Source organism: Ranitomeya variabilis, chromosome 5 (genome assembly GCF_051348905.1).
Source record: "Ranitomeya variabilis isolate aRanVar5 chromosome 5, aRanVar5.hap1, whole genome shotgun sequence".
Classification (NCBI taxonomy): domain Eukaryota; kingdom Metazoa; phylum Chordata; class Amphibia; order Anura; family Dendrobatidae; genus Ranitomeya; species Ranitomeya variabilis.
The window spans coordinates 375,651,279-375,671,748 of NC_135236.1; the positions used below are offsets into that span (position 1 = coordinate 375,651,279).

The 20,470-nt window shown below is 45.9% G+C and overlaps 1 protein-coding gene across 8 annotated transcripts in view; it reads right to left on the reverse strand.

Moving 5' to 3' along the window:
• The window catches only part of PTPRZ1 (protein tyrosine phosphatase receptor type Z1), a 307,734-nt gene extending 287,589 nt beyond the window's left edge, over positions 1-20,145 (reverse strand). For all 8 annotated transcript variants that reach the window (XM_077264975.1, XM_077264974.1, XM_077264973.1 and 5 more), the window contains exon 1: positions 19,950-20,145. In XM_077264975.1, the coding sequence (XP_077121090.1) occupies positions 19,950-20,010 (61 nt within the window). In that variant the 5' untranslated portion in view covers positions 20,011-20,145. The remainder of the gene's footprint in view (positions 1-19,949) is intronic.
• Positions 20,146-20,470: the final 325 nt, after the last annotated feature.

The window sequence follows — 20,470 nt, forward strand, 5'->3', positions numbered from 1 at the left end:
AGGCGCGGTGTGTGCTAAACAGGATGCAAGCCAAGGCGCCGTGTGTGTGTTAGGCAGGATGCAAGCCAAGGTGCGGTGTGTGTACTGTGTGTCTACTATGCAGGATGCAATCCAAGGCACGGTGTGTGCTAGGCAGGATGCAAGCCAAGGCGAGGTGTGTGTGGTAAGCAGGATGCAAGCTAAGGAGCAATGTGTGTGCTAGGCAGGATGCAAGCCAAGGCGTGGTGTGTGCTAAAGAGGATGCAAGCCAAGGCGCGGTGTGTGTACTGTGTGTCTACTACGCAGGATGCAAGCCAAGGCACAGTGTGTGTGCGCGTCAAGTGGGATGCAATCCAAGGCACGGTGTGTGCTAGGTAGGATGCAAGCCAAGGCGAGGTGTGTGTGGTAAGCAGGATGCAAGCCAAGGCACAGTGTGTTTGCAAGTGGGATGCAATCCAAGGCACGGTATGTGCTAGGTAGGATGCAAGCCAAGGCGAAGTGTGTGTGGTAAGCAGGATGCAAACCAAGGCGCAATGTGTGTGCTAGGCAGGATGCAAGCTAAGGCGCGGTGTGTGCTAGGCAGGATGCAAGCCAAGGCGCGGTGTGTGCTAAAGAGGATGCAAGCCAAGGCACAGTGTGTGTGTTAGGCAGGATGCAAGCCAAGGCGCGGTATGTGTGGTTAGCAGGATGCAAGCCAAGGCGCAGTGTGTGTACTGGGTGCCTACTACGCAGGATGCAAGCCAAGGCACAGTGTGTGTGCCAAGTGGGATGCAATCCAAGGCATGGTGTGTGCTAAGCAGGATGCAAGCCAAGGCGAGGTGTGTGTGGTAAGCAGGATGCAAGCCAAGGCACGGTGTGTGCTAGGCAGGATGCAAGCCAAGGCGAGGTGTGTGTGGTAAGCAGGATGCAAGCCAAGGTGCATTGTGTGTGCTAGGCAGGATGCAAGCCAAGGCGTGGTGTGTGTGCTAGGCAGGATGCAAGCCAAGGCGTCGTGTGTGTGCTAGGCAGGATGCAAGCGAAAGCGGTGTGTGCTAAGCAGATACAAGCCAAGGCACAGTGTGTGCTAAAGAGGATGCAAGCCACGGAGCAGTGTGTGCTAGGCAGGATGCAAGCCAAGACGCAGTGTGTGCTAAAGAGGATGCAAGCCAAGGTGCCGTGTGTGTGTTACACAGGATGCAAGCCAAGGTGTGGTGTGTGTGGTAAGCAAGATGCAAGCAAAGTCGCAGTGTGTGTGCTAGGCAGGATGCAAACCAAGGCGCAGTGTGTGTACTGTGTGTCTACTACGCAACATGCAAGCCAAGGCACAGTGTGTGTGCCAAGTGGGATGCAGCCCAAGGCGCCGTGTGTGCTAGGCAGGATGCAAGCCAAGGTGAGGTGTGTGGTAAGCAGGATGCAAGCCAAGGTGCATTGTGTGTGCTAGGCAGGATGCAAGCAAAGGCATGGTTTGTGTGTTAGCTAGGATGCAAGCCAAGGTACAGTGTGTGTGGTAAGCAGGATGCAAGCCAAAACACAGTGTGTGTGTGCTAAGCAGGATGCAAGCCAAGGTGCAGTGTGTGTGTGTACTAAGTGGGATGCAAGCCAAGGCGCATTGTGTGTGCTAAGTGGAATGCAAGCCAAGACGCACTGTGTGTGCTAAGCAGAATGCAAACCACGGCGCAGTGTGCCTACTATGTGTCTACTACGCAAGATGCAAGCCAAGGCAATGTGTGTGTGTGCTAAGCAGGATGCAAGCCAAGGCGCAGTGTGTGAGCTAAGTGAGATGCAAGCCAAGGCGCACTGTGTGTTAAGAGGGATGCAAACCAAAGCACAGTGTGTGTATGGTGTGTCTATTATGCAAGATGCAAGCCAAGGCGCAATGTGTGTGCTAAGCAGGATGCAAGCCAAGGTGCACTGTGTGTGCTAGGCAGGATGCAAGCCAGGGCGTAGTGTGTGTGCTTGGCAGGATGCAAGCCAGGGCGCAGTGTGTGTGCTTGGCAGGATGCAAGTTAAGGTGCGGTGTGTGTTCTAAGCAGGAGGAAAACCGAGGCAGGGTGTTTGTACTAAGCAGGATGCAAGCCAAGGCGCAGTGTGTGTGCTAGGCAGGATGCAAACCGACGCAAAGTGTGTGCTAAGAAGGATACAAACCAAGGTGCAGTGTGTGTACTGTGTGTCTACTACGCAGGATGCAAGCCAAGGCGCAGTGTGTGTTCTAACCAGGATGCAAACCAAGGCACAGTGTGTTTACCGCAGTGTGCGTCCTAGGCAGGATGCAAGCCAAAACACAGTGTGTGCTAAGGAGGATGCAAGCCAAGGCACAGTGTGTGTATTAAGCAGGATGCAAGCCAAAGCCTAGTGTTTGAGCTAAGTAGTGATGAGACAGTATACTCGTTACTTGGGATGATTTGCGGCTGCTAGCCAGCCTGAGTACATTCATGCAGCTACGGTGACAGAAACGAAATCTCCGGGCACATCCAGATACTTGCAGACCACCCGCGCATGCTCGGGAAATCTTGAGTAACGAGTATACTCGCTCATCACTAGTGCTAAGCAGAATGCAAGCCAAGGCACATTGTGTGTGCTAAGCAGGACGCAAGCCAAGGTGGTGTGTGTGTGCTAAGCAAAATGCAAGCAAGCATAAGTGTGTTATGTGTGCTAAGCAGGATGCAAGACATGGTGCAGTGTGTGTGCTAACCAGGATGAAGGTCAAGGCATGATGTGTGTGCTAAGCAGGATGGAAACCAAGACGCAGTGTGTGTATTGTATGTCTACAATGCAGGATACAAGCCAAGGCACAGTGTGTGCTAAGCAAGATTCTTCTTGTTTTGTGGCTACAACCAGATACAAATATCCAACTCAATCCCTCCCATGATTACCAAAAGTACAGTGGGTACGGAAAGTATTCAGACCCCTTTAAATTTTTCACTCTTTGTTTCATTGCAGCCATTTGGTAAATTCAAAAAAAGTTCATTATTTTCTCATGAATGTACACTCTGAATGAAAAAAAAACAGAAATGTAGAAATTTTTGCAAATTTAATAAAAAAGAAAAACTGAAATATCACATGGTCATAAGTATTCAGACCCTTTGCTCAGACACTGATATTTAAGTCACATGCTGTCCATTTCCTTGTGACCCGCCTTGAGATGGTTCTACTCCTTCATTGGAGTCCTGATGTGTTAAATTAAACTGATAGGACTTGATTTGGAAAGGCACACAAATGTCTAGATAAGACTTCACAGCTCACAGTACATGTCAGACCAAATGAGAATCATGAGGTCAAAAGGAACTGGCCAAGGAGCTCAGAGACAGAATTGTGGCAAGGCAGAGATCTGGCCAAGGTTACAAAAGAATTTCTGCAGTACTCAATGTTCCGAAGAGCATATTGGCCTACATAATCCTTAAATGGAAGAAGTTTGGGACCACCAGAAGTCTTCCTAGACCAGGTCGTCCAGCTAAACTGAGCAATCGTGGGAGAAGAGCCTTGGTGAGAGGTAAAGAAGAACCCCAAGATCACTGTGGCTGAGCTCCACAGATGCAGTAGGGAGATGGGAGAAAGTTGCAAAAAGTCAACTATCACTGCAGCCCCAACCAGTCGGGTCTTTATGGCAGTGTGGCCCGACGGAAGCCTCTCCTCAGTGCAAGACATATGAAAGCTCGCATAGAGTTTGCTAAAAAAAACACATGAAGGACTCCCAGACTATGAGAAACAAGATTCTCTGATCTGATGAGACAAAGATAGGTCCTTTGTGTTGATAATTCTAAGCGGTATGTGTGGAGAAAACCAGGAACTGCTCTTCACCTGCCCAATACAATCCCAATAGTGAAATATGGTGGTGGCAGGATCATGCTATGGGGGTGTTTTTCAGTCGCAGGGACAGGACAACTGGTTGCAATTGAAGATAACATGAATGCGGCCAAGCACAGAGATATCCTGGATGAAAACCTCTTCCACAGTGCTCTGGACCTCAGACTTGGCCGAAGGTTCACCTTCCAACAAGACAATGACCCTAAGCACACAGCTAAAATAACAAAGGAGTGGCTTCAGAACAACTCTGTGACCATTCTTGACTGGCCCAGTCAGAGCCCTTGCCTAAACCCAATTGAGAATCTCTGGAAAGTCCTGAAAATGGCTGTCCACTAACGTTCACCATCCAACCTGACGGAACTGGAGAGGATCTGCAATGAAGAATGGCAGAGGATCCCCAAATCCAGGTCTGAAAAACTTGTTGTATCATTCCCAAGAAGACTCATGGCTGTACTAGCTTAAAAGGGTGCTTCTACTCAATACTGAGCAAGGGTCTGAATACTTATGACCATGTTATATTTCAGTTTTTATTTTTTAATATATTAACAAAAATATCTACATTTCTGTTTTTTTTTCAGTCAAAATGGCGTGCAGATTGTACATTAATGAAAAAAAATGAACTTTTTTGAATTTACCAAATGGCTGTAACGAAACAAAGAGTGAAAAATTGAAAGGGGTCTGAAAACTTTCCATACCCACTGTATAGTCAGACGGCTATATAGATTGTACCGCAGATGGAACGCAGTGCATGGACTGACTGGTGGCTCTTGCGACTCGAGCGTGACAGTTGCATTGAAATACATGAAGCTGTCAAGCTCGGGTAAGGAGAGCCGCCGACCAGTCTGTGCACTGCTGTCCAATCTCAGTCTGATTTATATGGCCGTCTGGCTGAGCCCTAAAAGTGAGAAATTAACCCTTTTAATAAGGTTCATGCCAGTATCTAGTCAGAGATTTTGTGCTCCACTACAAACACACATTCCAGGTCAATCAAATGATATCCTGCTCATAATGTAGTGCCTGGGGTGACATTTCGGATCACCATGTACTAAGAGACGTGCTGCAATTGATAAACCATTACTCAAGTGTCAACTAACAGGAACAATTCCCAAACATAAATAATGTGTACAATCATTTCTGCAGCTTATCAATACTAATAAATTGTATGCATAGTGTCAGATAACCATACCACAGTATACATTTTTACTCGGCGGAAAATGCCACAATATCTAGCCAGTGTTAGACAACTACATAAAACCTTTATAACAACGTGACAATCTAAAGAGCAGGGGACCCTCCAAATCTTACAGATGGTAGGTGGCATCAGCTTAAAGGATAATTAACAAACAACCTTTTCTCTCATACAGGAAATGTAACATCAACTGTTCTTCACTGTCCTATTAACCCCTTCATGACCCAGCCTATTTTGACATTAATGACCTGGCCGTTTTTTGCAATTCTGACCAGTGTCCCTTTATGAGGTAATAACTCAGGAACGCTTCAACGGATCCTAGCGATTCTGAGACTGTTTTTTTCATGACATATTGGGCTTCATGATAGTGGTAAATTTAGGTTGATAATTTGTGCATTTACTTGTGAAAAAAATGGAAATTTGGCGAAAATTTTGCAATTTTCAAATTTTTAATTTTTATTCTGTTAAACGAGAGAGTTATGTGACACAAAATAGTTAATAAATAACATTACCCACATGTCTACTTTACATCAGCACAATTTTGGAAACAAATTTTTTTCCGCTAGGAAGTTATAAGGGTTAAAATTTGACCAGCGATTTCTCATTTTTACAACGAAATTTACAAAACCATTTTTTTTTAGGGACCACCTCACATTTGAAGTCAGTTTGAGGGGTTTATATGGCTGAAAATACCCCAAAGTGACACCATTCTAAAAACTGCACCCCTCAAGGTGCTCAAAATCACATTCAAGAAGTTTATTAACCCTTCAGGTGCTTCACAGCAGCAGAAGCAACATGGAAGGAAAAAATGAACATTTAACTTTTTAGTCATGAAAAAGATCTTTTAGCAACAATTTTTTTATTTTCCCAAGGGTAAAAAGACAAACTGGACCCCAAAAGTTATTGTCCGGAGTACGCCAATACCCAATATGGGAGGGGAAACCACTGTTTGGGCACACGACAGGGCTCGGAAGGGAAGGAGCGCCATTTGACTTTTTAAATGAAAATTTGGCTCCAATCTTTAGCGGACACCATGTCGCGTTTGGAGAGCCCCTGTGTGCCTAAACATTGGAGCTCCCCCACAAGTGACCCCATTTTGGAAACTAGACCCCCCAATGAACTTATATAGATGCATAGTGAGCACTTTGAACCCCCAGATGCTTCACAAATTTATCCGTAAAAATGAAAAAGTACTTTTTCTTTCACAAAAAATTTTTTTTAGCCTCAATTTGTTCATTTCCACATGGGCAACAGGATAAAATGGATCCTAAAATTTATTGGGCAATTTCTCCTGAGTACACTGACACCTCACATGTGGGGGTAAACCACTGTTTGGGCACATGGCAGGGCTCGGAAGTGAAGGAGCGCCATTTGACTTTTTGAATGAAAAATTAGCTCCAATCGTTAGCGGACACCATGTCGCGTTTGGAGAGCCCCTGTGTGCCTAAACATTGGAGCTCCCCCACATGTGACCCCATTTTGGAAACTAGATCTCCCATGGAACTAATCTAGATTTGCGGTGACCACTTTAAACCCCCAAGTGCTTCACAAAAGTTTATAACGCAAAGCCGTGAAAATAAAAAATCATTTTTCTTTCCTTAAAAATTATGTTTTAGCAAGCAATTTTTTATTTTCACAAGGGTAACAGGAGAAATTGGACCCCTAAAGGTGCTGCCCAGTTTGTCCTGAGTATGCTGGTACCCGATATGGGGGGGTAAACCACTGTTTGGGTATACGTCGGGGCTCAGAAGGGAAGTAGTGACGTTTTGAAATGCAGACTTTGATGGAATGGTCTGCAGGCATCACATTGCGTTTGCAGAGCCCCTGATGTGCCTAAAAAGTAGAACCCCCCCCCCACAAGTGACCCCATTTTGGAAACTAGACCCCCCAAGGAACTTATCTAGACATGTGGTGAGCACTTTGAACCAAGTGCTTCACAGAAGTTTACAACGCAGAGCCGTGAAAATAAAAAATCATTTTTCTTACCTCAAAAATTATGTTTTAGCAAGCAATTCTTTATTTTCACAAGGGTAACAGGAGAAATTGGACCCCAATCATTGTTGCCCAGTTTGTCCTGAGTATGCTGGTACCCCATATGTGGGGGTAAACCACTGTTTGGGCACACATCAGGGCTTGGAAGGAAGGGAGCACCATTTGACTTTTTGAACGCAAGATTGGCTGGAATCATTGGTGGTGCCATGTTGCGTTTGGAGACCCCTGATGTGCCTAAACAGTGGAAACCCCTCAATTCTAACTCCAACACTAACCCCAACACACCCCTAACCCTAATCCCTAATCTAGCCATAACCCTAATCACATCCCTAACCCCAACACACCCCTAACTGTTATGATCCGGTGACCGAGGAGCAGCATGAGAGACTCTCAGGAGTAGTGGTATCTGTACTGACCGCAAACCCTAAACTGACACCGCAACTAGAAGTAGCCGTGGGGTGTGCCTGACCCGTCCTAGACACCTCGACACAGCCGGAGGACTAAATACCCCTATAGGTGGAAATGGGAATTCTATCTTGCCTCAGAGCAGAGTCCCAAAGGAAAGACAGCCCCCCACAAATATTGACTGTGAGTATAAGAGGAAAGACACACGCAGGCAGAAAACAGAATTTAGCAAAAGAGGCACTTCTAGCTAAATAGAAAAGGATAGGACAGAATTCTAAGCGGTCAGTATTAAAATCCTAAAAATATCCACAGCAGAAAATACAAATATACTACATCTAACTAAAGACATAGCAAGTATATCTGCAACTCCTGAGAATCCAGCATGACTGAAAAATCCAAACAAAGTTTAAGCTGGACAAAAACACAAATGAATTGCACTGAATTACAAGCACACTGCATGTGTGCACAGAGACAAAAAAAACAGACACTTATCTTAGCTGAATTGGCAGCAGAGCATGAGGAACCAGAGAGAGAAGCAATCCCTCCAAGAACAATGGACTGGCACTGACTAATGAATCCAGCAGTCCTAAATACCCTAGTCAGGCCTGCAATCAGCACGAACACCTGACCAGGATTGCCAGCCAGGAGCAACTGCAATGCCACCAACAACCACCGGAGGGAACCCAAGAACAGAATTCACAACACCTAACCACAACCCTAACCCCGACACACCCCTAACCCTAATCCCAACCCTAACCCTAATCCCAACCCTAATCCCAACCCTAACCACAACCCTAACCCCAACACACCCCTAACCCTAACCAAAACCCTAACCACAAGCCTAATCTTAATCCTATTTCCAACCCTAGCCCTAATTCCAACCCTAACCCTAAGTCTATGCGCCCACGTTGCGGATTCCTGTGAGATTTTTCCGCACCATTTTTGAAAAACCCGCAGGTAAAATGCACTGTGTTTTACCTGCGGATTTACTGCGGATTTCCAGTGTTTTTTGTGTGGATCACACCTGCGGATTCCTATTGAGGAAAAGGTGTAAAATGTTGCGGAATCCGCACAAAGAATTGACATGCTGCAGACAATACAATGCAGCGTTTCCACACTGTATTTTCTGCACCATGGGCACAGCGGATTTGGTTTTCATGGTACTGTAAACCTGATGGAAAAGTGCTACGAATCCGCAGCGGCAAATCCGCAGCGGCCAATCCGCACCGTGTGCACATAGCTGTTATGATCCTAGTGGCAAGGATCGCAGGTCGGACTAGCTAAGTAACTGAACAGACTACTAGCTCTGGGGAAGTGGTAACTAGATTGACCGCAACCTGATCCTATCCGCAAACAACTATAGGCAGCCGTGGAACGTTACCTAAAAAATCCTAGACGTCTCGTCACGGCCTGAGAAACTGACTATTCCTGGAGGGAAAGTAAGTCCTCACTTGCCTCAGTGGAAGACCCTAAAGATATAGAATAGCCCCCCACAAATATTAACGGTGAGTTAAGGGGAAAGCACAAACGCAGAGATGAAATCAGATTTAGCAAATGAGGCCCGCTAATACTAGATAGCAGAAAATAGGAAGGAAACTGTGCAGTCAATAAAAAACCCTATTCAAAATATCCACGCAGAGATTGCTCGAGCCCCTGCACCAACTAACGGTGCGGGGGAAGCAACTCCGTACCCCAGAGCTTGCCAGCAAAAAGAAATCACATGTTAGCAAGCTGGACTAGACTCATCATACACAGAAATCATATTGCAGGCAGATGAGCAAAAAATATTCAAACAGAACTTAGCTTATCCTGAAGAGGCAGAAAACGAGATAATCAGGAGTAATCAGAATAGCACTGAATACATTGACAGCCGGCAACAAGTGGAAGTGAAGCAGAGCTAAATAGGAGCCTCCCTGGTGAATAACGAGGCACCTGATCCAGCCAGACCCGCAGGATAATAAACCAAACCACCAGGGGGAGCCAAAAAACCAAAGTCACACAATACCATCTGTGACCACAAGAGGGAGCCTGAAAACGGAGTTCACAACAGTACCCCCCCCCCCCTTGAGGAGGGGTCACCGAACCCTCATCAAAACCCCCAGGGCGATCAGGGTGAGCCACATGGAAGGCACAAACCAAATCGGCCGCATGAACATCAGAGGCGACAACCCAGGAATTATCCTCCTGACCATAGCCTTTCCACTTAACTAAATACTGAAGCCTCCGTCTAGAAATACGAGAATCCAAGATCTTCTCCACCACGTATTCCAATTCTCCCTCAACCAGCACAGGGGCAGGAGGCTCAACCGAAGGAACCACAGGCACCACATACCTCCGCAACAACGACCGATGGAACACATTATGAATAGCAAATGATGCCGGGAGGTACAAACAAAATGACACAGGGTTAAGGACTTCCAAAATCTTATAAGGACCGATAAACCGAGGCTTAAACTTAGGAGAGGAGACCTTCATAGGAACAAAGCGAGAAGACAACCACACCAAATCCCCAACGTGAAGTCGGGGACCCACACAGCGACGGCGGTTGGCAAAGCGCTGAGCCTTCTCTTGTGACAGCTTCAAATTGTCCACCACATGATTCCAAATCTGATGCAACCTATCCACCACAACATCCACTCCAGGACAGTCAGAAGACTCCACCTGACCCGAGGAAAAATGAGGATGAAACCCCGAATTACAAAAAAAAAGGCGAAACCAAAGTAGCAGAACTAGCCCGATTATTAAGGGCAAACTCGGCCAATGGCAAAAAAGTCACCCAGTCGTCCTGATCAGCAGAAACAAAACATCTTAAATGGGTTTCCAAAGTCTGATTAGTGCGCTCGGTTTGGCCATTCGTCTGAGGATGGAAGGCCGACGAAAAAGACAAATTAATGCCCATCTTAGCACAAAAGGTCCGCCAAAATCTAGACACAAACTGGGATCCTCTGTCGGAAACAATATTTTCAGGGATCCCGTGCAAACGAACCACATTTTGAAAAAACAGAGGATCCAACTCGGAGGAGGAAGGCAACTTAGGCAAGGGCACCAAATGGATCATTTTAGAAAAACGATCACACACCACCCAAATGACCGACATTCTCTGAGAGACAGGGAGATCTGAAATAAAATCCATGGAAATGTGCGTCCAAGGCCTCTTCGGGACAGGCAAAGACAACAACAAGCCACTGGCACGAGAACAGCAAGGCTTAGCCCGAGCACAAATTCCACAAGACTGCACAAAGGAACGCACATCCCGCGACAAGGAAGGCCACCAGAAGGACCTAGCCACCAAATCTCTGGTACCAAAAATCCCAGGATGGCCTGCCAACACCGAAGAATGAACCTCGGAAATAACTCTGCTGATCCATCTATCCGGGACAAACAGTCTCTCCGGTGGACAACGGTCAGGTCTATCCGCCTGAAACTCCTGCAGCACTCGTCGCAAATCTGGGGAGATGGCAGACAAAATCACCCCTTCTCTGAGGATACCAGCTGGCTCTGAATCACCAGGAGAGTCAGGCACAAAACTCCTAGAAAGAGCATCAGCCTTCACATTCTTCGAACCAGGCAGGTATGAGACCACGAAATCAAAACGAGAGAAAAACAATGACCAACGAGCCTGTCTAGGATTCAGCCGCTTGGCCGACTCGAGATAAATCAAATTCTTGTGATCAGTCAAGACCACCACACGATGCTTAGCTCCCTCGAGCCAATGTCGCCACTCCTCAAATGCCCACTTCATAGCCAACAACTCCCGATTACCAACATCATAATTCCGCTCGGCAGGCGAAAACTTTCTTGAAAAGAAAGCACATGGCTTCATCACAGAGCCATCAGAGCTTCTCTGTGACAAAACAGCCCCCGCTCCAATCTCAGAAGCATCAACCTCGACCTGGAAAGGAAGAGAGACATCTGGCTGACATAAGACCGGAGCCGAAGAAAACCGGCGCTTCAGCTCCCGAAAGGCCTCCACAGCCGCAGGAGACCAATTAGTAACATAAGAACCCTTCTTGGTCAAATCCGTCAATGGCTTAACAACACCAGAAAAATTAGCGATGAAGCGACGGTAAAAATTAGCAAAACCCAAGAACTTCTGAAGACTCTTAACAGATGTAGGCTGAGTCCAGTCATGAATAGCCTGAACCTTGACTGGGTCCATCTCAATAGCAGAAGGAGAAAAAATGAAACCCAAAAAAGAGACCTTCTGGACTCCAAAAAGACATTTTGAGCCCTTCACAAATAAAGCATTGGCACGCAGGACCTGAAACACCATCCTGACCTGCTTAACATGGGACTCCCAATCATCCGAAAAAAACAGAATATCATCCAGATACACAATCATAAATTTATCCAGATATTCGCGGAAGATGTCGTGCATAAAGGACTGAAAGACAGAAGGAGCGTTAGAGAGTCCAAAAGGCATCACCAAGTACTCAAAATGGCCTTCGGGCGTATTAAATGCAGTTTTCCATTCATCACCCTGCTTAATATGCACAAGGTTATACGCACCACGAAGATCTATCTTGGTGAACCAACTAGACCCCTTAATGTGAGCAAACAGATCAGATAACAATGGCAAAGGATACTGAAATTTGACCGTGATTTTGTTTAGAAGGCGATAATCAATACAAGGTCTCAAGGAACCATCCTTCTTAGCCACAAAAAAGAACCCCGCACCAAGAGGGGAGGAGGAGGGGCGAATAAGTCCTTTCTCCAAAGTCTCCTTTATATAACTCCGCATAGCAGCATGCTCCGGCACTGACAAATTGAAAAGTCGTCCTTTAGGAAACTTACTACCAGGAATCAAATTTATAGCACAATCACAATCCCTATGAGGAGGTAGAGAACTGAGTTTGGGCTCATCAAATACATCCTGGTAATCTGACAAAAACGCAGGGACCTCAGAAGGAGTGGATGAAGCAATTGACACCACAGGAGCGTCGCCATGAATTCCCTGACAACCCCAACTTGACACAGACACTGCTTTCCAATCCAGGACTGGATTATGAGTCTGCAACCATGGCAGGCCCAACACGACAACATCATGCAAATTATGCAATACAAGAAAGCGAATCACCTCCTGATGAACAGGAGTCATGCACATGGTCACTTGTGTCCAGTACTGAGGTTTATTCGTAGCCAATGGTGTAGTATCAATTCCCCTTAGTGGAATAGAGAATTTTAAAGGCTCCAAAACAAAACCACAGCGCCTGGCAAATGACAAATCCATCAGACTCAGGGCAGCACCTGAATCCACAAAAGCCATAACCGGGTAAGATGACAGGGAACAAATCAGGGTAACAGACAAAATAAACTTAGGCTGTAAAGTACCGATGGTGACAGATTTATCAATCTTTTTTGTGCGCTTAGAGCATGCTGAGATAACATGAGCTGAGTCACCACAGTAAAAGCACAACCCATTTTGCAGTCTATAATTTTGCCGTTCACTTCTGGTCAGAATTCTATCACATTGCATAGACTCAGGTGTCTGTTCAGAAGACACCGCCAAATGGTGCGCAGGTTTGCGCTCCCGCAAACGCCGATCAATCTGAATGGCCAGAGTCATTGACTCATTCAGACCTGCAGGCGTAGGGAACCCCACCATGACATTCTTAATGGCTTCAGAAAGACCTTTCTGAAATTTGCAGCCAGGGCACACTCATTCCATTGAGTAAGCACCGACCATTTCCGAAATTTCTGACAGTACACCTCTGCATCATCTTGCCCCTGAGAGAGGGCCAACAATGCTTTTTCAGCCTGGTTCTCAAGATTAGGTTCCTCATAGAGCAATCCAAGGGCCAGAAAAAACGCATCCACACTGAGCAACGCAGGATCCCCTGGAGCCAATGCGAAAGCCCAATCTTGAGGATCGCCACGCAAGAAAGAAATAATAATCTTAACTTGCTGAACGGAATCACCAGAGGAACGAGGTTTCAAAGAAAGAAACAACTTGCAATTGTACTTAAAATTCAGGAACCTAGATCTATCTCCAGAAAACAACTCCGGAATAGGTATTCTAGGCTCTGACATAGGACTGTGCACAACAAAATCCTGAATACTTTGTACCCTTGCAGCAAGATGATCTACACTTGAGGCCAAATTCTGGATATCCATATCAGCAGCTGAACTCAGAGCCACACCAAGATTAAGAGGAGGAGAGAAGCCAGACACACAGCAGCTAGACACATGGCAGCAAAAAAAAAAAAAAAAATATCTCCAAGCTTCTTTTCTCCTGCTTCTGCCATGCAATTAACACTTTATAGGCCGGCTGTACTGTTATGATCCTAGTGGCAAGGATCGCAGGTCGGACTAGCTAAGTAACTGAACAGACTACTAGCTCTGGGGAAGTGGTAACTAGATTGACCGCAACCTGATCCTATCCGCAAACAACTATAGGCAGCCGTGGAACGTTACCTAAAAAATCCTAGACGTCTCGTCACGGCCTGAGAAACTGACTATTCCTGGAGGGAAAGTAAGTCCTCACTTGCCTCAGTGGAAGACCCCAAAGATATAGAATAGCCCCCCACAAATATTAACGGTGAGTTAAGGGGAAAGCACAAACGCAGAGATGAAATCAGATTTAGCAAATGAGGCCCGCTAATACTAGATAGCAGAAAATAGGAAGGAAACTGTGCAGTCAATAAAAAACCCTATTCAAAATATCCACGCAGAGATTGCTCGAGCCCCTGCACCAACTAACGGTGCGGGGGAAGCAACTCCGTACCCCAGAGCTTGCCAGCAAAAAGAAATCACATGTTAGCAAGCTGGACTAGACTCATCATACACAGAAATCATATTGCAGGCAGATGAGCAAAAAATATTCAAACAGAACTTAGCTTATCCTGAAGAGGCAGAAAACGAGATAATCAGGAGTAATCAGAATAGCACTGAATACATTGACAGCCGGCAACAAGTGGAAGTGAAGCAGAGCTAAATAGGAGCCTCCCTGGTGAATAACGAGGCAGCTGATCCAGCAGACCCGCAGGATAATAAACCAAACCACCAGGGGGAGCCAAAAAACCAAAGTCACACAATACCATCTGTGACCACAAGAGGGAGCCTGAAAATGGAGTTCACAACACATAGCCTAATTCTAACCCTAACCCTAATTCTAACCCTAACCCTAACCCTAGCCCACAGATTACGGTAGATATTAGAAAAACATTTTTGACAGTTAGGGTGATCAATGAGTGGAACAGGCTGCCATGAGAGGTGGTGAGGTCGCCTTCCATGGAAGTTTTCAAACAGAGACTGGACAGACATCTGACTGGGATGATTTAGTAAATCCTGCTTTGAGCAGGGGGATGGACCAGATGACCCTGGAGGTCCCTTCCAACTCTATCATTCTATGATTCTATGAACCTTACAATGATGTAAGACAATAAAAGAACTAATTCTCACCTTATTGCCCTTGTGCCATTGCTTCCCAAGGGCCCCTCTGGGCCCTGTAATTCTTGTGTCTAATAGTCGTATGTCCATACAGACCAAGCACGAAGTGCAGAGACCAGTGCGACCTGAAAAGGCTCAGAATGGATGTGGCTGGGGATTGGTAAGGTGAGAATTACTCCTTTTATTAGTTTACACCTTTCTTAGTGGGCTTTAAAGTGGTTGGAGCTAATATTAATGTCAGCTACTGTATTTCATTGTGCACACTGAAGGGAAGAGCTGTCAATCACTGAGTGTGACCAGCCACAGGTTGAAGGGGTTATCCACTACTGGACACCCTCTCTTAACTGTTATAATACCTCAGATCGCAGCTGTCACGTGACTGCCCTGGATTCAAAGCACTGACATTGCTGGAACGGCGCTGGTTCGAGAGGTGAGTATGTGGAGTTTTTTTTCACTTTTTCAAGGGCATTTTAGCAATTATGGGGGGTTGTCCAGTTAACAACTCCTTTACAGACAAATAAATACATGATTATTAATTTTTACTGTTTTGACCGCAAAACCAGCAGCCACGAGCCTAAGTTCAATGGTTCTAGTTCCAAGGCCATACATGGTAGATAGCTATTAGTTGAGTGATCTCGTTCGTCTGACAGCTATATCTTCTGTGGCCCCCCCAAACACAGGAATGCTTGGCTCTCCAGAGCATTCTTGTATTGACTGTGGGAGAGCCATACTCTTCTAAAAGTGGCTTATCTCCCCGGCCAAACAAAAGTGTCAGGGACTGAATTCCAATCTCCTGATCATTAAGTTGGCCAACACAATCTGTGAGGGCACAGTTGAGAACCTCCCATACTTATTAGATGGTCTGCTGATCCCCATGAAATTGGTGGCCTTCGGGTTAAAAATGCGTGAATTATGTTTGAGAGAATAAATTTGAGTGGAATTGAATTTTACAAAAATCTGCATTCGCCAAAATGCATATTATTTGTAATTCAGCAAAATGGCAGCCATCAGCCCACATTTTTCTGAATTGTAAAGGGCCATCAAAATGTAAATAAATAAAATCCTTATACTCACCCTCCCGTTATCCGGAACCTCTGCTCCTCACCATCACCCTTCCAGTTGTCGTTACATCTTCTGATCACTGATGCTCGTGCTGAAAACCCTGGGCCTCTCACCATTTCTGACAAGACTTTCTGCACATGTGCGCGCAAGGTCACGGAGCATGATGTGACGTCAAGATGTCGTGGCTTGTGGTGCACACTTGCATTAGTGGTGATAATTTCAACACAAGGAGCGGTGGCAAGTAGAAGATGTGACGAGAACCAGACTGGTGATGGTGAGGAGTGGATTTATTTTCTCTTTTTTAATCTTGGGGTCTGTAGAAACCCCAAAGCATAAGAAATTAAATTCTAGGAACATCCACGCAAACAGGCAAATGTGAACTTCACCTGATCTGTTCATCACTGTTTTAGGTACAAAATATGACAGTAGATAGCGCATCACCTCTATGGTACAAAACTTCATAACATGCACAGAATGTTAATCTATAAAAACATAACATTAATTTTCTCTCCTCTGCAATGTTTTTTAACCCATTACTAAATTTGGTCTTCCACAAACACTGCAGCAGAAAGTAAAACATGGAAAAGATATGAAGGATCAGTACAATATTCTTTTTTGTAAAGAGGATGTCCAATATTTTAACATAGTTTGTCAATGCCTGATCGGTGGGGGCATCCCCGCCGATTAGCTGTTCTCTATGCTGGGGGGCTGCCAGAACTGACCAGTAACAGAGGTGCACAGCACAGCTCCATCTACCGCATAGTGGCCGCAGCTGGTACTACACAGCCGCCATCTACTGACTTGATTGGAGGCCGGATATGCACCAGCCGTGGTCCCTATATACATGGAGCTTTGCAGCTCCGTAACTGAGCAGTTCCGGCTGCTGCTCACATAGAAAACAGCTGATTGGCGAGGTTGCCAGGGTGTCGCATCCCCACCGATCACATATTGATGACCTATCCTAAGGATAGACCAACAATGTGAACGTAGTGGACAACCTCTTTAAACTAAAATGTACATTACAAATTATTATACTATATGTAATGAACATCCTCATTGGTTCCTGTGATCAGCAAAATATAGGTGATGTTTTCCATTCCAGATGGATAACATCAGTCTTAGGCCAGGGTCACACTAGAGAGTTTTACGGACGTATGAGAGGCGCAAAAACTACGCATTGCATACGGACCAATGATTCCCTGTGGGGCAGCTCCTATCTGCTGTATATTTCGCAGCTGTATTTTACGTGCGTAGAAAATATCAGCATGCTGCGTTTGTCAGCGTATTGCGCAAAACATCCGCCAATGAAAGTCTATGGGGGCGAGAAAAATATGGATTACACATGGACTTGCGGTGCTGCGTCCTCTGCTGGCATAAACTCATATGAACTCTAGCGTGGGAAAATATTCAGAAAAATTCCCACGCTAGAGTTCATATGAGGTTATGGCAGCAGGGGGCGCAGCACCGCAAGTCTACGATGCTACGTTCCCCTGGATTCCATTAATTTGCCAGTTTTTACAACCAGGAGCAGCAGCTGCATTAGCAGGCTCCTGGTTGTAAAATTATTTAACCCCTTCAGAAGGATTTACAGCGTGGGACATGGCTGAGCGCCGGAGAGGTATGGGATATTGTTGCTTTTTTCTTTTTTTTCATTTACAGAACGAGGGTCTTCAGGTGGATTAAGTGTACAATAAAGATTTTAAAACATCATGTGTATTTATTTCATTAAAATACTCTGTTCATAGTGTGTGTGTGTGTGTGTGTGTGTTATTAACCCTTTACTACTATTGGATTCATATTGGATAGGTGTCTTATTGACATCTCTCCATTATTATCCTGGCTTAATGTCACCTTACATTAGCAAGGTGACATTAACCCCTTATTACCCCATATCCCACCGCTACTCGGGAGTGGAAAGAGAGTGGTTAAGTGCCAGAATAGGCGCATCATACAGATGTGCCTTTTCAGGGGTGGCTGGGGGCAGATGTTTTTAGCTAGGGGGGGCCAATAACCATGGTCCTTCTCTAGGCTATTAATATCTGCCCTCAGTCACTGGCTTTCCCACTCTGGCGGAGGAAATTGCGCGGGAGCCCACGCCAGTTTTTTTCCATGATTTAACCTTTTATTTTAACACCTAGAGCCACCAAATTTTGCACACAGACACTTCTAGCATTAGTAGTGAGGAATATGTAAAAAATAAGGGACATGAAATGGTTTACTGTATGTGTCTCACTGACACACATATATACAGTGTGTGATATATATATATATATATATATATGTTTTCATGAATATTTGAGCCCATGGATCCATTCTATGTCCGTTTTGCAAGCCTACGAGAAAATCTCGCTGTACGGATGCCATACGGAGGTTTACATGCGCAAAATACGCAGCCACACCTTGCCTACGGATGACATACGGATCACTGTTTTGGGATCATTTCTGCGCATTATGCCTAAAAAAAGGACCGTATTTCCCTACGCTAAGTGTGACCCCAGCCTTACCCTGTGACACCTTTTCTGGGGTCATGTTCTAATTTAAAGGCAAAAGGCCAATCGTAGTAATAACCAAACCTATAATAATATTATACTGCAGATGTTGTTTAATTGGAAGAAATCTCATCCTGTCAACTAAAGCAATCCATATAAACAATAATTTTATAAGAAAAACACAAACCATAAATTTAGAAGCATTTCTATTCTTTAGCATAGCACATCCCATTTACAATCTTTGACCATTTTTGATGTTCATGGTTCCTATGTTCTCTGGTTCTTTGTGCTGCTGAGCATTTCATAACATTTTCCATACGGTTTGGTGCATTTTATATGACAGTAGGGTATGTTAGGCAACAAAACAAGCCTTCTCCAGCTCTTTGTCTAAACATGATCCTCAGGATGAAAAAGCCCAGACCGTCTGTGGCCAGTAAATTATGCCAATGAGTGAATAATTAAATGGCAAGCAATGCACTGGAGGAGAATAGCAATACACTGGATGCTACAAAACCTCATCATCTCCCTATTACGGCACTAGAATTATCCCCAGAATAAATAGCAGAGGGGGTCCTAATGAAGATTAGATCCGCTCACAATAGGAAATGCTGAAAATGTGATTTGGCTCCAAAAAGCAATGTTTCTAAACATCTGTAACCAAGGATGCGAGGGATAATTATTATTTTTACAGATTCATTATACCTCTGGGCTTCCGTCTAGAGATTGTTCCATAGTCGGCTTGAATTAATTGAAATATTAGTACGTGAGGGCAGCCGGCTTCTCGGTGCAGCCGCCATCTGGCCAGCAGACAATGCTCAGTGAATGGGTCTAATGCATGGAGCTTTCATTACCTGATTTAGCTCAGGCTTTCCGGAATTCGTTGTGGCACCTACACTCACACACAGGTGATCGCCCTGCCAGCTAGGGGCATACGCACTGGTAGCCCACCGGGTGCCCCGGGGCTGGTGACGGGGAGAAGGCTGTTTGTGTTCACAAAAGAAAATCAATTGTCTAAGCATGCCGTCTCCAGGAGACATTGCGGGAGACGATCTGCTGCTCACATCTCTGCGAATAAAGTCAATGGAGCGAATCCTGAATCGTGCTCTGCTCTATACACTGCGGCCAATACACAGCTTCCATTGTGGATGCTCTTCTCCTGTTTAACCCGGTGCCTAGCCGGCCAGGGATGGAAAAAGTCACCGCTTACCTATATATGTATATATATATATATATATATATATGAAGGGTAGCCATTTACAGGGCTCTGATCACTGGAGGACAGCCATTTACAGCAATCCCCACATATATAAGCATGCATGTGTGAAGTATGTTCTATGCCCCAGATCACTGCCGATTACAGCGGTATATCAGGGGACTGCTGGAAAGGGAAAGCCTCAGTTACAATAGAAAAGGTTTAGTGTTGCCTCACGGACAGAAGAAATAGAGAACTGGCGATGACGGTGACCCGAATATACAAGCTATAGCCGGTCAGAGTGGTACAAGGCGTCCCCTGAGGTTGTATACCATCTGTAGTAACAGGGCAGAGGGGCTCCATCACGTGCGGACCACACAGCCTGCCCGGAGACGGAGCATGGCACCTGCTCAGTGCCGATCACCTGTGCCCCGCCGGCAGCCACCACCCGCACCCGTGCGTCACTCACCCGCTGGGCAGACGGAGAGCAGCGGCAGGCACCACGCCAGCAGGCAGCGGACAGGGAACATCTCCGGCTCTTTGTGGGGAGAGCGCTGATGCCGAGAGGACGCAGATCCCGTGTGCCAGTGCCGGCTCTAGCAGCGCTTCATGGCCGGCTCCCACGCCACAGCTCCCACTCACAGGATCGCAGAGAGCGAATGGCAGCGGCAAAAGCGCAGCCAGGGAACAGGGGGTTAACCCCGGCGCAAGGCACACCCCCCGCAGCTGATTGGCTCACCTCTAGCGCTCCCTTGTAGCAGGTTTTGGGAAATGACAAGGGGGTCACACTGTGGAAGTGGGAAGCCTCTGACTGAAGGGTTAAAATCATGTCTGGCTTACACCGAAGCCTATGGGGATTGGTAGTTGAGGTGCAGGGAAATGTTATATGGTCTCCTTCCAGTAGTGAGAAGCATGGCTGACCCTGGTGATGGATAGAGGCAGAAGAGACGGCGCAGACTGGGGTAACCCGGAGCGCAGGTCGCTGGGCAG